Below are 20,661 nucleotides of genomic sequence, written 5' to 3'. Positions count from 1 at the left end.
TGCACGTCTGCTTAATGCTTGTAATTCTGCTGCTGATTTGCAAATTGTGCACACACACCCCCCCTCTTCCAAAAAACAACAACCAACCAACCAAACAAAAAGTCACACTGTCTGACTTGTCTGTATAAACATGGAGGATTAGTGGGACTAACCAATTCTGACCTGGCTGTTTTTTCTCTGCCCCTCTCTCCAACCCCAGGTCATCCCCTAGCAGTACAAAGAATTTCCATGGCGTTCCACATTTTGTTCTACCGTTCAGAAAGTAAAGTTCTGGAGCTTTCAGCATCTTCCGCTTTTCTGTTTCATTCTGCACTGATAAAAAAGAAATTAAAAAAGAAAAAAGGAAAAAAAAGAAACAACAAACAGATCTATTGTGGTCTATTTCCAAAGAATGAAACGAACAAAAACAAAAAAAAACAATGCTCCCTCGCCTTTACGAAACGGTCCCTTACCCCCCTATCTGCAAACCCATCTCCTCTTCCTCTTCCGCTGAGCCAACATCCAAGCTCTCAATATCCCCCTTTCTTTCCTTCTTTACCTCTTTACTTTTCCTTCAGCTTTTCAATCAAAACATGAAAGGAAAGAAAAAGAAGACTGGATGAAAGGGGGCCAAAGTGCTAGCTACACAGAAATCAATTTAAATCCTGGCCCAGTCTTTGTTGGGCTTTTTCTCCCTCCTTTCTCCTATGCAGATATCGAAAGGAAGTCATTCAAGAAAAAAGAAGGAAAAAAGAAAAGAAAGAAAAAGTATTTTGCGAAACACACTGTGATTAACGCATGCTGTCCCGCCAACATTTCCTATGCCAACATGTCCTCATGAATGCAAAAAAGTTATCATTAATTAACTCATCAGTCTGAACATAAAACAAGCCTGAAATAAAATTGTTTGGGTCTTACATTGAAGAAAACACGATCGAGCACTTTTACCCGCAATTCGTTTTTAGTTTTAAAGCAAATCAAACATTTTTCCATGTGATAATTTTTTGTTGATTCCCCCCCTTCCTTTCTTCATTCTTTCCCTTTTCAAATAAATTACCCATCTCTCCAATAAAAAAAAAAAAATATAATCTCAAAAACATGACAAGACCGACTTCAGACAGTGGCAGCAAACACAAAAAATTAAACAAAAACAACAAAATCATGAACCAAAAAACATAAAACGAAAGATTCTGGCCATCATTTGTATTGTATTGTATTGTATTGTATTGGATTGGATTGTGTCATACTGTATTGTACTGCAATGCAATGCATTGTATAGTATAGTATAGTATAGTCTAGTATTGTAATGTACTGCATTTTAATGTGATGCACTGTATTGTATTACAGCTCATCACAGCAGATACCTCTGTATGAAATCCAGATTGCTCTTCTCAAGAGCACATGCCACAGTTCATCGACACCCTTTTTTTTTCTCCTGTCTGCAAGTGTATTCATTTTGCATCAAAAGTGGATTTTTTCCACAGAATTTTGCCATTTACAACCCTTTTGTTCCTGTAGGTTCTTTTAGTAAAAGTGCTCCAACAATATGCTGCATATTGGACATCAATTTTTCATCTCATATGAATGACTGGCTCCCTGACCGCCTCTCAAGATCTGGTGGAGAGGGAAATCCCATCGCATTATGAGGGACCCAAACCTGTGGACACTTCCCTGACCGCCTCTCAAGATCTGGTGGAGAGGGAAATCCCATCGCATTATGAGGGACCCAAACCTGTGGACACTTCCCTGACCGCCTCTCAAGATCTGGTGGAGAGGGAAATCCCATCGCATTATGAGGGGCTCCAACCTGTGGACACTTCCCTGACCGTCTCTGAAGATCTGGTGGAGAGGGAAATCCCATCGCATTATGAGGGACCCATACCTGTGGACACTTCCCTGACTGCCTCTCAAGATCTGGTGGAGAGGGAAATCCCATCGCATTATGAGGGACTCCAACCTGTGGACACTTCACTTTCTGAGGCGCATCACCGCTAGGCCATGGCGAATCAATCTATGGCATCATGCCTCTGTAATTTACTTACTAAGAAGTGTGGCGCTCCTTCTCTATGTCTCTTGTCCCTCCCCATCCTCCCCATTTTCCCACTTCATACCCACTGAGGAACAGGTTACAGACCAGCTGCATGGACGTTAAAAGTGTGAGATGGGAAGAGAGAAACAGAGAACATGGGTTGGATGGATCAGGTATGTAGGATTTGTGCGTGCGTGTGTGTATGTGTGAATGTGTGTGTGTGTGTGTGTGTGTGTGTGTGTGTGTGTTTCTCTCTCTCTCTAACACACACCCATTCACAAGCACACTCACTGACACATGCTTTCATGGATTTTTATACAAACAATGAACCATATATCCATAAAATATATTATGTGGTTGGGTCCCCATCCCCCCCATACCCTCCCTCCACACACACCACCTGTTTTCAGAAGCTGCCGTCTTTGCATGGGAGCTTTATCAGCAGTTTGGCAAAACCAATCAGGTCCACACGCACACGTCTTAGGGGTTCTTAAAAGACTACATGGCCATTGGTAACTTTGGTTGTAGTCATACTCTCTCTCTCTCTCTTGTAGAGGACCTAGAGGGAAGCTGAACCCTATTTGGATATGTTTGAAGTGTATGTGTGTGTGTGACTCTGTGTGTGTCTGTGTGTGTAGGGGGGTTTGGTGGGGGGCGGTGGGGGGAGGGGTGTGAATGAGTGAGGTGTAGGTGTGTGTGACAAAGAGAGAAACAGACAGATGGACAGACAGACAGCGAGAGAGTGAGAGAGAGTGATTCATCATGTTGATATTCTGTTGTTCCCAAAGCAATACAGCCCTCTTGAAAAGTGGGAATATCGTTTCAACCATATCACTGCAAATCTAGAATTATTCCAACACACACCCATTCACAAGCACACTCACTGACACATGCTTTCATGGATTTTTTTATACAACCAATGAACCATAGAGACTAATTATCACTTTGCTTGATTACATTTTTGAGTGAGAGACAGACAGACAGGCAGAGAAAGAGAGAAAAAAGGGAGGCAAACATCTGACTTGTTCAATATAGTTATCTATCAATCTATAAATCTATCTATCTAAAAGACACCACAATAAAATAACATTAAGCAAACAACGGGGTGTTACTTGGTTGTAAAGATCATCAGAGACAGGACAGAAGCCAAAATGCCAAAAAAATAATTGGGGGAAAAAAAACCCAACAACTTTTGATTTTATTTATCCATTGCAGTATACTGTTCAAAGCGACTAGGTTTTTCATCAGGTCCAACTGTCTATACGACAACATCAAACAGCACCATTACCATCCAGCACAACAAAAGTTCGTAAATTTGGGAGGGACTGGAAATTAACTATTCCATTCGGCATTTTGCAAAAAAAGATGCAGTAAAACTTGCTGAGAAGATTTTCTAAAACTTTTTATTTAATACAGCAAAACTAGAAATACATACACAGCCAATAAAACAACTTCAAAATTAGTGATCAAATACCGGTGAATAAAACTGTACAAATAACAGGTGAATGAGAGAAGGAATGAATGAAACAAAACAAAAGCAAACAAACAAAAAACAACAACCCATAAATCATCTTTCTGAATTCCTTAAAACCAGAAACATACTTCTTTATAGCAAGAAACACACAAAAATAAGTGGTCAGAGAAATAAATCTCAATATATTTCTTTAAAGGAGAGAATAAGTAAAAAAAAAATATATATATACAGAACAGTAAATATTCAGAAAAATAAACAAGTTCTGTGACTCTTGACATTTAATTCAAAGACACACACTGCTGTATAAGTTTTCATTGCATGCTGGTAAACAAATACAGTAATAAATCAGAAAACTTCCTTCCTTAACAAACAAAACAAAAAAACAACAACAGAAAACAAAAAAACAACAATAAACAAACAAACCAAAAAAAAACCAAAAAAAAAAAAAACACAAAAAAACACACACACAGAAAATTTATGCCATATAAAGAAAAGGTTAAGTTTTCCATATCCTTCAGGCTCACACTGGTGACTGACAGACCCACACAAGGCAAGTTCACCCTTGAACTAAAAAGTGTTGAAGAAACCAGCGGTTGTGCCAATAAAGGCTTGATTACTGATCACAAATCATCATCAAACACAGAAGCATTTCACAAGTGATCTGTAACTAGTGTAAGACTATGCTGATAAAAGTGTACTAAACATGGTAGTTATAGATTAATACAGACACTGACACAGACACGCACACAGAGCACGTGACAGTCTAGCAGAACCTGAGAAGGAACACCAGAGCCAATACAAAAGGGAAAGTAAATGACAATCCCTACTAATAGTTTCTGACAGGAGCTAGAGGCAGGAGACAGTGGGAAGAGCATTCTATGGCCTCCCCTTTGGGACACAAGGCAGAAAAAAGTGCAGTGTCACAGAGCAGACATTTACAGACATTTCTCTGGCCCTAAACACCGTTCTTTAATCTTTTCTTTCCCCCTCCATTTATCAATGTGATGACACAATAAGACTCAGCACACACAGTAATTTCAGCAAACACATAAAAGTAGTCATGCATAAATGATGGCCCAAACACTGCCCTTTTCTTTTCATCCTCAAGTTCGCCCCCCCACCCCCACCCCCGCCCCCTTACCTCCATGCTCCTTGTAGCCAAGCTCCTTGTAGCCAAGAGCCTTTCTTAGCTAAGAGATCTTATGCATACAGAGTGGAGAAAATAGCAGTAAATACTGTCAAATGACTGAGAAAAGCATTTTGCTCCTATTGTTCTTGTGCCTGTAATGTGTAAGTTGCCTGTGGCAGTTTTTAACTGTCTTCATTCTGTTTCTGACTTTTTGCATTCGTTACCAGTTGTTTCGCTTATTAGTTTAGCGACTTTTACAAAGTCCATAAAGTAATTTTCTGTAATTGTACTTAAATATTAATTTCAAATTCCACCCTCCATCTGCCCAATTTCCCCAAACTCACCATTCATCCCCATCCCCCTCCTCTCCTATGCATTAAACTCAAATATGAAAAACAGATTCTCTAACAAAATGTTGACAATCACCAGTACGTGTGTGATGGGACATTAAACAAATTCATCATCATCATCATCACCATTCTGTTTCCATGTAATGTGCACTCTGTTATTACTGTGTTCAAGTTTGTTTGTTTCCCTCTCTATGACGTATCGATGGAGAGGTCAGTGCCCCAGATTTAGTTGCACAAATATGACTATTCTTCTGCCAATTTATTTTCTGTTCAAATTCCACGCAACTGTTGTTGATAAAGTTTTCATTTTATTCTATTTCTTCTTTTCTTTTGTTGGAATGTTTTCTGTTCTGTATCTATATCATATGTGATCCCATGAGGTAAACATGGCTATCAGTAATAACTAATATCAAGAAAGCAGAATACAAAAAAAATGATACAAAACAACATTTTTTGGTAAACGATCACTTTCCAACCAACTCAGATGTTTCCTTCCCCAACAGTCACAGTCAGCGGAGACAGACAAAAACTACACAGGCAACTAATAACTATCTGAACCCTTCCCCCCCTCCCTTCACTTCAGCTATCAGGAAAGGGGGAGGCATGGAGGGGGTGTGGGGTAAAAATGACAAGACCGTGATGGAGTGATTGGCAGACACAGGAAGGAAGAGAAGGGTGGGGGTTGGGAGAGAGGAGTGGGGTGGGGTGTGAGGACACAGTAACTGGGGAGAGCGACCGAATAATGCCCCTTAATTGAAAAGGCAAAGTGTGGCAGTCCCTGAAAGGTACCATTAGGGGAGAGAATAGGGACAGCCCAAGCCTACCCTGAGCAAAGAGCTAAAACCTGTCCCTTGTTCCTCACAGCCAACCCCACCCCCACCCCCCCACCTGATTCCATCCAAGCCTTCTCCACCCCTGAGCACTGCTGTACTGTGAACCTGATAGGCTTCCTGCACTCCCATCATCAGCTGCTGGTAAAAAGCTCTGGACAAGTGCTCCTGGGTGACAGACCCTGATTGTGGGAGGGCAGGGAAGATAGAGGTGGTTGGGGGGAGGTGGTGGGGGTGGGGGGGGGGAATGTTGGAGGGATGAGGGCCTGGAGGGAAGGATGAAGTTGACTGTCACAGACTTCTGGACAAGCATGTACACCTTTTTCTGAGGACACTGTCTCTACAATGTCTCCCCTCTCATACTGTGACAGTTTCTAACCGTGTTCCACCTGCACCCTTCCTGCTTATTTGTGTGTTCAAATGGATATGACAGTGGCATTTTTGATGAAAATGAAGGAACAGATCGATGAACAAACAAATCTGCATGGATATTGACTTAGTGTTGGCCAGGAGTACAAGCAAATACTCTCCGACGCATTTGACAGGGAAGGAGATTCTGACTAGTTTGATGTGATTCCTACTGATAGGGACTGAATTCTGCCACTAATTCACTCATGAAAAGACTTCATGTCAAGCAACTTTCTGCCACTGAGACTGCTTGTGCAACTCCGCCCAGACGTCCGAAGGAAGGGGTTGGTGTAACAGACCACACTCCCCATCACTCACCCTGCACCAGCCCTACTTCCAAGGAACCACCAAATCCTGTTACCAAGCTCCAGGACTGGTCTAACTACACTGTGACAACCAGCACACAGGCTCTCTCATCTGCAAAACAATGCAGCAGCTCATCAGGCCAATAAATGTCTCTGCAATAAATGGATAACCCTGTGTGTGTGTGTCCCTTGAAATTCACTTGGCCATCAACATGGTCATGAGGATCATGACTTGCTGAATCGCTCACTGTCTGTGCCAATATCGCACGACGCCAGTATGAAAGCATTTAGTTTGACAAGTTAATGCACTCCATAGATCTCCATGGACATATTCAAATGAATATTGAGATCTTTCTCAAATGCATTCTGTTTTTCTTTAATCATAATTGCATCGTCCTGACTTCTTATCCTCCATCTTAAACACACTGATCTAAAAATTTGATCACCACTCTTTCTGTTACATGCAGTGCATCTTTTTTGTTCACAAAATCAATCCATGCCTTCTTTCCTCAACTCGATATCCTGGGATGCTTGAGAAAACAGCTGCACAAACGGTTCTTCCTTGAAAAACAACAACAAAAAACAACAGATGTAATATTCCTCTAACTCATTTCAAATTTTTGAATACTTGAGCGAAAAACTCATTTTTCTGTGCCCTACACCCCAGCTCTGAATCAATGATTAATGGTTTGTCTGTGTTATTCTGCCCATTTGAAAACTTTTTTCTGTTTTTACAGACAATAATGTTTTTGGGTTTGCATTCTAAAAAGACAATCTATCAAGCATGCACTATCATCAAAACCCCACACATCATTATGACCCTTACAAAAAACAAAAATAAATGCAACAACCACAGAAAAAGAGTTAAAAGGAAAATCATATCTGCCCACACACAAAAAAATCTGAACATTGTCCAAAACGGAGATCCAATCAAAGCCAAAAAAGCACTGTCACACCTCTGATACCCAGTTTTCTTGACACCCCAGACTTCCCTCCACTGAGAGAGGGGGGTAAAGGAAATGTGCCCGAGAAGAAGAAAAGGAGGAATGGAGGCAGGAAAACAATGTGCAATATCTGCACTGTCATTACTGGCGTCCATTACCATCTCTCCCACAGCTAATCCTATCAGCTCTCTCCCCACACACCACTGCTAATGTGCCTGAGGCCCTGGTGGCTTGGTGGCTCATGTCACACCTGACGCACAGTGGGCACCTCACTCCAACAGCTTTGATAACATGTATGCACATCCAACTGCATACATCAGATGTGTGTTTGTACAAGCATGCATGCACAAGCACACATACATACATACACACACACATGCACACACAAAAACAAGTGTGTGCATGCAAACACACACACACACACACACACACACACACACACACACACAGAAATTACAAATCATAACCATCCTATATAACACCAAATATGGAAAAAAAACGGCTGCACCACTTCACATTTTCACGTTATGGGAAGTGAGACAGCGGTCAGGTGGGAAGAGTAAAAGGGATGGGGTCAGATAAAGCAGACATTTATTTGATGTTCAAGACAAAGATTACAATGTGTAGTGCCACTCATTTGGTGAAAACTCTTTGCCCAAACTGACAGGGTACAGAATGGTAGTAATACACCTAAAAGCCCACACTCCCAGAGGTGCCAAAATAGTCAGGCCATGCAGCAAGCCCCCAAAAACACCAAAAAAGGAAAAGAAAAGTTTTGTGTGATTGGCAGTGAAGCCATTTTCAGCCTGTCCTCAGTGAGAGGGCTGAGGGCATAAGAGGGCTGTTGAAAAGTATCCAGTCACCTCCATCACCCAAACTTTGTCGTGTAACAATGGTACAGAAAGACGAGATGAGAGACAGGCTATCCATTGCCCTCCTGTACTGCACCCCTCCTACCCTCTGTTCTTCAATCAATAAGGTTCTCCTCTCTTCTCTGCAAAAGTCCTACTCTCCTCTCTATTACACACACACACACACACACACACACACACATCAAAACGCACACATACGCGTCAACACAAACACAAAAACTCAGACTAATACAAACCTATAGACAAACATATCTGCACTTCCCTGACAACCCTCCACCCCTCCCATCCCTTGAAAGTTTGACATGGGGAAGGGGATTGGGTATCCAGTTGCATTATTCCTTAAAAAAAAAAGAAGAAAAAAAGACATGCCTGAAAGTAACTCTTACAAAATGATAAATCTCTTCACTCTCACACCTTCATCTTATTGCCTTTGCCACTATCTCCCTCCCCCAACCACCACACACATATCTGTCGTCTCCTTTGGACGATAACAGTCAGCCTAAGGTTTCCATTGAACTGCAGAACAACAAGAAGGCGTTTGACATCACACAACTGTGCAAAATGCACCACAAGCTGGTGTAAGATATGTAACTGTTAATTGTAACTCACTGACATTCTGCTCCATGGGCAGATTCATTGTGTGTCATGTGCACAGAACAAATTCAAAAAGTCGACAGCGCTTCTTAATAGAACTTTAGTTTAGCTTACCATGCCACTGTGTACAAACAATGTATGAAATGTTGATAGAACATTCCACAACTACTTTGTGGCACTAGTAGTATTTTCGCTTGATTTACTTTGTGTTGTTTCCGCTTGTGTTTATTTCATAACCTACAGTATTGACAGCTTTTCTGTAGTATCGGTATGTGTTCCAGTACTGGTAATAAGTGTGGCTTATAAACCAGTGTGGCTTTTGTGTGTATGAAGTTCAATTTTCTTTAAAATTTAGTCAGTGCTGCTTATATACCAGTGCACTCAATAGACCGAACTTTACGGTAACTGGTCATAAACTCTAAAATATGGTTTTACTTTTCAATTTTCCGTAAGGTACTGTTTAAATATGTAATATACAATAACACTGCATTCCACAAATCTTTAGAAACGTGTTGATTAATACTATAAAAAAAACAACAACAAATAACACTGCAATCCACAACTTCTTTAGAAAAGTGTTGATAATTGATTAATATCATAAAAACCAAACAACCTTCTTGTCAGGTGCTGTGACAGGTTTGGTTAGTCATTAGACTTCCATGATCAGATACTAGGTCTATTTGTCAGCTTTGGATGGCATTTTCATTCTAAACCTTCACAAAGATGGGCAACAGTTTCGAGTCAGAATTGAAGCCAATCAAGGCATATCATTTTCTAGATTGCAATCTTTCTCTCTCGCAGAGTCTACTCCCCCATCTTTTTTCTCTCTCTTCCTACTAGTTCTAACTCTCCTTCTTCTCATAAACAACAAAAAAACTACTAGTTCTAACTCTCCTTCTCATATATGAACTATCTCCCTCCCATTCTTCTAACCTCTCTCTCTGTGCTCAAATTTAATATCTCCAAACTAAACAGGAAGTAGACTATGTGGATTTTATCTATGGGAAAAAGGCTGCGTGCCTTCTACCACAGAAAAGATGTTTCTCTGGGTCAGTATGAACAAATATTTCCATATCAAATAAACTCAAATATGAAAAATAATATCACACACAACTGACCAAGAACCACCAGCATTCTTTCCAAGCTAACACCACCAGGTCAAGACACAGACAAAAAAAAGATATTCCAGTAAAAGCACCCAACCAGAAACAATGACTGCATGACTTTTGTTGCAGTTTTCATTGTTACTGTCAAAGAAAGTGTGGAAGTAAGTGATGGAGGAAGAACATAAAAAAGCACACGCTTCACACGAGGAAATTATACATGTATTATATGCAAACATCCACTGATACAGACCCAAACACATGAGCAGACAAGGCAAGCTAAACATGGTGTAGGCATGATGTACACATAGTCTCTGAACCTGTTCTATGCTTTTGTGTGTGTAATTGTGTATTTTGTTTGTTTTTTTCCTTTTTCTTTCTCTTGTAAGTTATTGCGTGTGCATGTATGTGCTTACTGTTATTGTAAAGGACTTTGAGGTCTCTTTAAGGGAGGAAAGCGCTCAACAAGTATTCATTATTACCATGATGAACAAAGAGGTTCTACAAGTGCAAACACAGAGACAAAAATATACACTGAGGCAAATATGAAACAAGGACAAAACACACACACACACACACACACACACTTGTATCTAGAGTAGTTTTATTGGTTGATTCAAAACCAGTGTTGCATGCATTAGAATCATTTAATATAAAAGCTCGACCAGATCATATTTTTGAAATAAATCATTTATTGCACATTTTATCAGCCAAACGCCATTCACAGAATTTTGCTGGGTACCCTCTCATGTTGGTATTAAAGGAAATGAAACGGCCGACAGAGCAGCGTAAAAGGGTGCACAAAGAATAGAGAATACTTTTGAAATACTTATTCAGCAATCAGTTTCAGAATGTTGCAGACTGTTAGAGTCTTCAATATGCAGCAGATGTCAAGATAGTACTGATGACAGGAGCTCATATACACAAACACACACATGACACATCACACTTAAAGTGAAAAGACGTTAAAGTAAAGAAAGACACACACACACACACACAGAGATACATAAACAAATACTCACACACACAGACACACTCACAAGCAAACACACGCAAGCACACACACAGACACACACACACACACGCACCAACAAAGCACAAACACCAAGGCTGACCTTAGGTTCAGGAACTCGGGCCAGCTCAGCCAGATTGTGACACAGCTTGACGTGCTTGAACTGGAAGGGGTTGTTGCGGTTGTCCTCAAAGGCGCGCATGATCTTGTCACTCATCCATTCCACCTGCAACGCAATACACCCATGGTGATACTTAATCACAGTATAGGAATCGTGAAAACACATAGATGAATAATAAATTTTACGAAAGCAATGACACAGCTTTCACTCATCATCTTAGTTGTTCACAGGTGAGATGCTCTGTAAGTTACTAAGAGTTAAAGGTTAAAGATCTTGTATCCTTTTACAAGTTTAGTGACAGTGAATTCATATTCACTGTGTCTGGGGTTTGTTGCAGGAAGATATGGGCCAATCCTCTACTGCCATTTTAAACTTCCCCACCTGAAATCAGGTACCCATTCACATGTGGGTGGAGAGAAGAAAATCAGAGTAAAATGCTTTTCCCAAGGACACAAAACCCAAACTGGGGCCTTGAGCTCTAATCACTGGTGTACACTAGATCAGAAGTCCAGTGATCAACTGATCCTACCACAACACCCGCTTGTAAAGCAAACCTCAAAGGACAAAAAAGTATGTTTTTTTCATGACCCAAACAGCCCGTGAGTGTGAAAAAGCTAAATACAGAACACGTTTCTACAGACTTCCTGTTCACAGATTTTAGTACATCTGCAAAGACAAGCTAGTATGACTGAAGCCACATATTAAATCATGATTTTTTTTAAAGTGCATTTCAGGGATACTCTTGTCTCCAAAATCATTCCATACTTTTCAGAATTCTGCATGTCACAAACCTACAGCAATGTATAAATACTCACGTGCTAAAAACTCCCATCTCTTTCCCTTTTCACAATAAATCTAACCTCAAAGCATAAGACTGTCACGGACAAGGAGGGTTGTGTGTGTGTGTGCGTGTGTGAGTGCTGCCAGTTATGGTAGACCCACTCTCCTTGTAGCTCTCCTGCGTGCTCCTTGTAGCTCAGGAAGTCTATGGAATGCATGTGTTGCACTGGAAAGCATGACGTGCAGCTTTCTGATTTGTGAGCTATTGGAAGTTTTCTTCGTTTGGAAAACCAGCACCATTAGTCAGTGGAGCAAGACACTTGGCCAGGTCTACAACAGTGTAGGGTCCTATAGAGAGGGACGCTCAGCCGGTATTTTGGACGGAGTTCAGAAACCGTTCATGTATTTATTTATTTATTTTAGAGTCGTTGCATTGGTAAAATTATCTTGCAATTTGTAATATTTGTTGGACAACCGTCTGAAAATATACGTACCTGTATTACTAGTCGGTTTTGCTCTTCACGTTTTGGTTACCTGAATTTTTACTTTCTGAAGTTACATGTGTTTAATCTCTTATTTTCATCTTAGATATTTCCTGGTCTGGAACGTTACCAGTTTACTTGAAACTGACATGTGGTTTTTTTGCTTGAGTGTGTGATTCTTGTTCTCTAATTTGGTATTACTTTCACTCGAAATTTACAATTTCATATTACCTCACATATTCTCAGTTTGATGTGCTAGAATTACTGAATCTATTTCTCCCAGTTCTGAATGTGGAAACAGTGAAGTACAGGTCTTGCCTACATTTGTTTGGGAGATTATTTTCAGTGGATCTGTAAATTATTTCGGGAAATAATTGTTAAATTGGAGCTAAACCTGAATATTTCAGCTTTTGGCTGAATTAATATTTTGTAGAAAGAGACTGGAAAACCGTTCAATTATATTTGTTCTGATTGCTTTACCTGTAAACCGTGATGGGATTTAAGGGGAGTGAATGAGTCATTGTCCATAATAATGTAATGTAGTGCTGTTGTGATTCCCCTTCCGACCAGAGATGGTGGGCGGTGGCGGAATCATACCAAGATTTTTTGTGGATAATTTGCTAGAATTAAGCTGCAGATTCGAGGTTTTTGTCTTGGGGACTCCACTCTCCCTCTGTGGAGACCCGACTTCATCCCGTTGTTTGTGTGACCTTCTTCCGTCGTGGGGAGCTCGAGCGTCGCTGGTGGACGTGATTCCCCAAATGCTACACCTTCCAGGACAACAAACTGTGTGGTGCCAATTTCTTCACTCCCCCCCCCCCGACCCCTCCCCAGCCCCCCTCCTAATTTGAGTATTACTGGGAAAGAAAACCGAACTGTCAAAGAAGAGGGTGACGGAAGGGGAAATAATTCTGGGTGTTCCTCCCGTTGAAGAGGAAAGCGAACAGACTTCTTTGTGGTGTCTAATCGTTATTAAGCATCTCTGCCCTATTGTATCCTGTCTGTGACTTGAGTTAAAAATATCTGAAATAAATGTTTTTTGTATTTGTTTATTTAGGGTTTTCATTTGGATGAAGGTGAGGAGAGCATGAGAGAGTTGGCCATAACTTTTGGTTGAAAAGTTGCACGCTACAAAGATCAAATAAACCATATCCTTCTATCTTACCCCCACCCACCCGTAGTCTACCCTGCACTACTCTGCAGATGACTGCCTTTGCCTGAAAATGCTTGTTCATATCTTCATATTTACAATAGCAAAAAAAAGGGGGGGGGGGGAGAACAACTAAAAAGAAGAAACGAAAATACCTGTGACTTGGCGAACTCCACAACGTTATAGCTGACATTGTTGAGGAGGGCCAAGGAGTAGGTGGTGAGGCCAGACTCTGTGTTCCGCCACATCTGGTCCTGCACAGCAAAGACACCAGTCACAACGCTCACATGCCATCCAGCCACATATACACTGGGTCATGCTTTCACAAACTGCACCTGTCAGCAACCTTTGTGACTTTGTCTGCAAGGTGTGCGCACGTGTGTGTGTGTGTGTGTGTGTGTGTGTGTGTGGAAGGGTGGAGGGATGCACCCTAAAATACATTAAATACAATGCAATGCACTGCATAAATGTATATGTTTGTCTGCATGAAAGATGAGTGTAGAAAGATGTGATGCATCGCAGTGTCACACAAAAATGTACAATGCAGAGCGCCAAAAATGAAATGCAAATGCTTTCCTTTGTATCACCCAGTGCGTTGAGTTACGCTGCTGGTCAAGCATCTGCTTGGCAGAGGTGGTGAAGCATATATGGATTTGTCCGAATGCAGTGACGCCTCCTTGAGCGACTGATACTGAAACTGATCCTTTGTACCACAGAACTGTAACAGTAAGTAGGCAACACAACAGAGTGTGCTGTAGAACAATACAACCAAATCCAGCCTGGCACATTCCAGTGCAATTCAACCCAGCCAAGCCCAACCCAACTCAATGTAATCCAACACACCACAATCCAACGCAGCCCAACCCAACCCGACTCAATCCAAGTTTACACAACCATTGGCAATGCAATCTAACCCAGCACAAATCCAACTGAATGGAATCCAAACCAGCACAACCCAATGCAATCCAGCACAAAGCAACCAAGGAAACCAAATCCAGCACAACCCAACCCTATGTAAACCAACCCAGCACAATCCAACCGAATGTAAACCAACCTAGCAAAATCAAACCGAATGTAAACCAACACAGCACATCCCAAACTAATGTAAACCAACACAGTACAACTGAACCTCATGTAAACCAACCCAACACAACCAAACCCAATGTAAACCAACCCAGCACAACCAAACTTAATATAAACCAACCTAGCACAACCCAACTCAACATCAACCAACCCAGAACATCCCAACTCATTGGTAACCAGCCCAGCACAACCCAACCCAACGCAATGAGATACAGCCCAATGAAAATGACTGAAATGCAGCCAAACCCAGCACAACCAATTTCAGCTCAGCACAACCCATCCAAACGAGATACAGCCCAATGAAAATGACTGAAATGCAGCCAAACCCAGCACAACCAATTTCAACTCAGCACAACCCATCCAAACCCAACCCAACCCAGCGCAACCCAACCCCAAAACAGGCCCAGCAAAGGTTACCACAATGCTACACAATCTACAATAAATACAATAAAACACACCAAATTACAACATACCACACTACACAATACAGAAACAAACACATTACGACATAACACATTATACAATACAGAAAACAAACACAACAGTTTCAGGGAACAGCAGACTGTAGACAGTGGTACATACCAGCAGCTGTGCCAGCTCCAACATGCGACCCGCAGTGTCCACAGCCACCAGCACATTGCCATCGTTTCGCATTGTCTGCAGGATGGTGGCTGCCCACACACAATGTCATCATATATATATATATGTGTGTGTGTGTGTGTGCGTGCATGCGTGCGTGCATGTGTGTGTGTGTGTGCAGTATGTGGTCATGCAAGTGGATTAGTGAGTTGGTAGAGTAGTTATCTCTATTGTCACCTCTATTGTTTTAACATCACTATTGCCTTCCATAAAGTTCAGCCATTCACTTCCTGCAACCAATCAATAAACTGGCCACTTTTCACACAAAATATAACAAAAGATGTTTGTATCATCTTTACATTGAGTAAATGGTAAAATGATGTTTTACTGGTGCTCATGCAAAAAAATGCATCGAATACACAACTTTGGAAAATGCATCTTCTACACAACTCTGCAGCACAACTCATTCTAACATTATCCACTAGCAAACAAACAAACTGAATAAACAGTATCAAAGAACACCAAACTTATACACAAACACTGTCACTGTTTTGTTTTTGAAACTTACTCATGAGCTGTTCATCACGTAGCCGTCGTCGTGACTGATTATACATGGCATTGAAAGCATCTGTAATCAGTACTGATGGTCGGCTGATCGTTTCCAGAACACACCCGTTCAAATGTCTGTTTCACAACAAACAACAGCAACAGATTGATTATCAAAGTATCGTGTCATTTCCTGGGCCCTGGCAGAACATGCAAAACACTATTAATCATTAACATCAAAAAGGATAAAATCAGTTGACTGGTTGTTGAAGATGTGTGTGTTGGCTGGACATGGAATTTCAATAATGACAAGAATATTTTATGGGATTCACAGTGTTGTCAACTAAGTGAATATCTGTCACTGCAAACAGTACATTGTAAAATGTGGAAAGATGAAACCTCAGGCCACAGACAAAGTGTGTGGTATAATTCCAGAGAGAAAAAAAGAAACTGATAAAGAAGGAAGTTCAGTCACACTGCACGCTTACACATATGTGTATATATTAGCAAGCCAATACATAAATGTATGCACACAAATGTTGGACTTTTATTCTCAAGGTCCTGGGTCTGAATCTTGTTACTGTGCCTTGTTGGTTAAGGGAAAAGATTTTTCAAATATCCCAGGTCAGTGGATGCACAGACCTTCAAGTGCCTGAATCCTGTTTGTATGTACATGCACTGAGAATATCAAATACACACATCAAAGATTCTGTAATCCATGTCAGTGTTCAGTGGATTATGGAAACAAGAAGTTGAAGAACACACCCAACATGAAAACCCCCCAAAACACACTATGGTTTGCCTTCATGGTGGAGTAAAATCAGTCAAAACATGTAAAAACCCACTCATAAAAACAAGGGAGCATGGGAGATATCGCCCACAAATACAGAAGAACAACAACAACAATGAAGCTGCTGCAAACACAGCCGTTAGACACACACCTTTCTTTTTTGTGATTGTAGTCCACAGCGTATATGATTTCTTCTTCTCCGTCCTTCACAATTTTCCAGATGGTGCCTCCCAGCATGTGGCCAGCTGGGAGAGGCGTGATCTGTAATCCATGACCTTTGCCTGCCAGACAAAAAAAGAAAAAAAGAAAAAAAAAAGTAACTGATCAGAATCTGTCATATAAAAATATAAACGATCAATCACTTACAGTGTGTAAACCATCTTTAATATTCATACATAATTTCCAATCAGATAAATAAAGATGTATTGTAATGTATCGGGCGCAATAGCCGAATGGTTAAAGCGTTGCACTTTCAATCTGAGGATCCCTCGTTCGAATCTCTGTGGCGCCTGGTGGGTAAAGGGTAGAGATTTTTCCTATCTCCCAGGTCAACATATGTGCAGACCTGCCAGTGCCTGAACCCCATTCATGTGTATACGCATGCAAAAGATAAATATGCACTTTAAAGATCCTGGAATCCATGTCAGCATTCACTGGGATATGGAAACAAGAACATACTCAGCATGAACACCCCTGAAAACGGAGTATGGCTGTCTACATGGTGGGGTAAATAAACAAAACGGTCATGTACATAAAATGTTATATGTTTGTCTGAGTGTGTATGTGTAGGCAGCCTGTTGTGTAAACGACCTTGTGTTTGTAAAGAACTTAGGGTTTGGTCTGCGACAGAGGATAGGTGCTATATAAGTATTCATATCAATCAATCAATCAATCAATATAGTATTGTACTGAACTGTAGTGACTGTGTAGCATTGTGTTGTATTGTAATGCACTGTATTGCACTGGACTGATTTGCACTGCAAATTGTTGCAATAATGTGTTACATTGTATTGTGTTGGTGGACTATTTGCACTGCTTTCTAACTTGTGTTGTACCTGATTGTAGTTCATATCATATTATGCACTAATTTCTTTTAAAACAAATGTTTAAAGAAAAAAGTGTACGCAGAGGCAGTGACATGTTTAAGTCTATCATGTGAAATTGCATTGCTTGTCTCTATCAGAAAGTATTTTTTCTCTCTGTCACTCTTTCTCTGACACACACACACATGCACATGCACACACACACACAGAGGTTTTCATCTAACACACTTCAGTGAACAGACGTTAAATCACTGACCAACCAACACACTGGTCTTTCGTCTCTTGGGACCTGTGAAAAATGTAACTTTCTGTAAAAAAATGAACAAGGTGATCGATGCAAATGTAGGAACTCACCCTTGAGTGTCACGGTCTGGGAGTATTTCAGCTGGATGATCTTGTCAAAGGCAGCATCTACGTCATCCAGTGTGAAGATGTCAAAGTCCTCTGCATTGTGTCGAGACTGTCTCAGACACATCACAAGATGCATCAGTAAAAACCCACATGAAAGCACACATAAAAAAGATGTATCACTGTGTCAAGCCTTTCTGAAACATAGGACACGCATCGGCAACATATGAACCAGAAGCGCTGGGTAAATACACAATATACATCATGCAGATATGTCACCATGTGAACAATACATTTTTCATTGCACTGCCAGTCCCTAAAAACCCATTCCCATACACACACATACATACACAGACACACAAAGAGACAAATACACACACATACACACACACACACACTCCCCAGATCTATACAAACATACAGACACACACACAGACACACACACACACTCACATAGACACACTCACAACACACAGAGACACAGATACGCACAACAACAACCACACACACATGCACACTAACTCACACAACACACACACACACATACACAGTAGTATTCCAAGACACTGACCTGATACAGATCATACATGAACATCTGTCCCATTTTGTACACAGGGACTGTGGCGTAGATGGGACAGGTGAGGTCACACTTGCCCACCATGTAGGGCAGAGCACCCAGGTGAAGGTGATCCGGGTAGGACAACAGCACTGCATCAATTTGATGGACGTACCTGCACAACATCAATATACACTGGCATTTGACACTTTGATACTGCTTGAAAATTCTAATTCAGTTAGGGTTTTTGGTTTATTTTGTTTGTTTGTTTCTACTGCTGAAAGCCTAGACCATCCAGCTATATAAAATATGTGTAACAGCCTTAAAAAAAAAAACACCAAAAAAACCCCCAACTATTGTAGTGAACTGTCATACAAAAGTCAAAGCTAAACACAATTAGAAAAAAAAAAAAAAAAAAATCAGTGACAGTGAGGCAGGGGTGTGAATTTAACAATGTGCTAATAAAAACTAACAACAAAAAAAGTGCTGATTCAACAACAGAAAATAGAATGGTGAAAAACAAAACGCAAGTCCGATGATGAAGTAAAAAATATTTTATGACACAGATTCAGCACTTTGAAAAAACAACTCACCGCTTCAGTTCTTTAATGAAATGCATATTGAAGTCTTCATCCCAGCCACAGTCCAACAGAAATCGGAACTCATCCACTTGCAGCAAGTAGCATGGTGGTGACTCGTCATGTGCTCCAGAGAACACGTGCATCTTGATGATAGAGGTCATGTTGGCTTGTTTAAGTTGTCAGAAGATGTATGGAAGGTGTTTATTTCCAGGAACCACACAACCTGAAACAATGAAAAATGTTCCTTTGTTCAGTGAGAATAAGAGGAATCCAGCTGAAGAAAACCACAAATGAGACATAAACATTATTACTGTACTGTTGTTCTTCACAGAAACTTTTAATATCATTGCTCTGTTATTCTTGTTTCAAAGTTGTATTTTTCAGTTGTATTTTCTGTGTTATCTTTTGCTTTTAAATAATGTCTCACATCATGTGCTTTTCTACTGGTACAGATATTAAAAGAGCAAAGCACATGCTCTTCTACTGGTACTTAAAAAAAGAAGCAAAGAATGAGCTACAAAAAAAAACAACAACATTAAGTTCAGTATTACATCAATATGTCTATGTGTTTTAGAACATAGCTCCAAATGCAAGTGGGTCTTTATTAATCATACAGTAATGAGTGAAAGCATTACAAACACTGTGGAACAGGTTTGTGCGACTGATGTAGAAAGTACACATAAAACTTATCTCAAAGTCGTGTGTGTGTGTGTGTGTGTGTGTGTGTGTGTGTGTGACTGTGTCAGTGTGTGTAAATGTTTAAAAAGGAAGAGAGAAATTTATATGAAAGGGACTGAGAAAGTACTGGTATGTGTGTGTCAGAAAGAAACAGAGAAACAGAGAGAGAGAGAGGGAGATCAGAGAGAAAGCCAGACTGATAGAAAATATTTTAATGTGGGAAGTTGGATTAGCATATATAAGGAATGATACAGTATGCATTTTTTTTCAGTTTTCATCCTGCCCCCAGGACAAAGAGAAAAATCATTTAAAATTTATAGCAAAAATGAGACAGGCTAAACTCATACACACAAGTTATACGCATGCAGACACACTTTTAAAATACATGCACAATAAATACGTGGAAACGTGTATACAGATTGTATATATATATATATATATTCACACGTGCACTTATTTATCATATTCGAGAGCTCTCGAAAGTGAGAGGCAAGAGAGAGACCGGGATTCTTAAGCCACATTAACGACCTCAAATCCTGGCAACACTCTTTTCACTGTTTCTCATATTCATGGAGTCATTCATATAGTTTTCAATGGTTTTCTGTCCCTAATTTTTTTCAGGAAACTAATAAAACGAAAGCATGTTCCCTTATGTGTTACATGCCAAACAATAAGCAGATTGTGTCAACAAAAAAGTGAGTTTCAATCCACATCTCTTAAATTTTTCATGATGAAAAAGGTTGTGTATGGAAAGGACATCCTCCAGTAAATTCTACATTAACTATGAGGAACAAATATTCATTCAAAACATACGTCGTTTAAATGGTGCAGCTACCCGCGGTTACAGACAGTGTCTGGCGGATGCCATTTTGATTGAAAGTAAGGGAGCTGACTC

At 40.4% G+C, this 20,661-nt stretch overlaps 1 protein-coding gene across 1 annotated transcript in view; it reads right to left on the bottom strand.

Moving 5' to 3' along the window:
- LOC143281041 (cleavage and polyadenylation specificity factor subunit 2-like) overlaps positions 1–20,650 on the bottom strand; it is a 218,510-nt gene extending 197,860 nt beyond the window's left edge. Inside the window, exons 1-9 of the mRNA XM_076585944.1 lie at positions 20,580–20,650; positions 19,101–19,311; positions 18,523–18,682; positions 17,958–18,063; positions 16,712–16,841; positions 15,793–15,908; positions 15,228–15,316; positions 13,718–13,816; positions 11,133–11,255 (exon numbers count right to left, since the gene is read on the bottom strand). Coding sequence (XP_076442059.1) covers positions 11,133–11,255; positions 13,718–13,816; positions 15,228–15,316; positions 15,793–15,908; positions 16,712–16,841; positions 17,958–18,063; positions 18,523–18,682; positions 19,101–19,249 — 972 coding nt within the window. The 5' untranslated portion in view covers positions 19,250–19,311; positions 20,580–20,650. The remainder of the gene's footprint in view (positions 1–11,132; positions 11,256–13,717; positions 13,817–15,227; positions 15,317–15,792; positions 15,909–16,711; positions 16,842–17,957; positions 18,064–18,522; positions 18,683–19,100; positions 19,312–20,579) is intronic.
- Between the last annotated feature and the right edge of the window lie 11 nt (positions 20,651–20,661).

This window comes from Babylonia areolata, chromosome 4 (genome assembly GCF_041734735.1).
Source record: "Babylonia areolata isolate BAREFJ2019XMU chromosome 4, ASM4173473v1, whole genome shotgun sequence".
Taxonomy (NCBI): domain Eukaryota; kingdom Metazoa; phylum Mollusca; class Gastropoda; order Neogastropoda; family Buccinidae; genus Babylonia; species Babylonia areolata.
The sequence above is the reverse complement of the archived record's forward strand: the minus strand, read 5'-3'. Positions and strand labels throughout refer to the sequence as shown.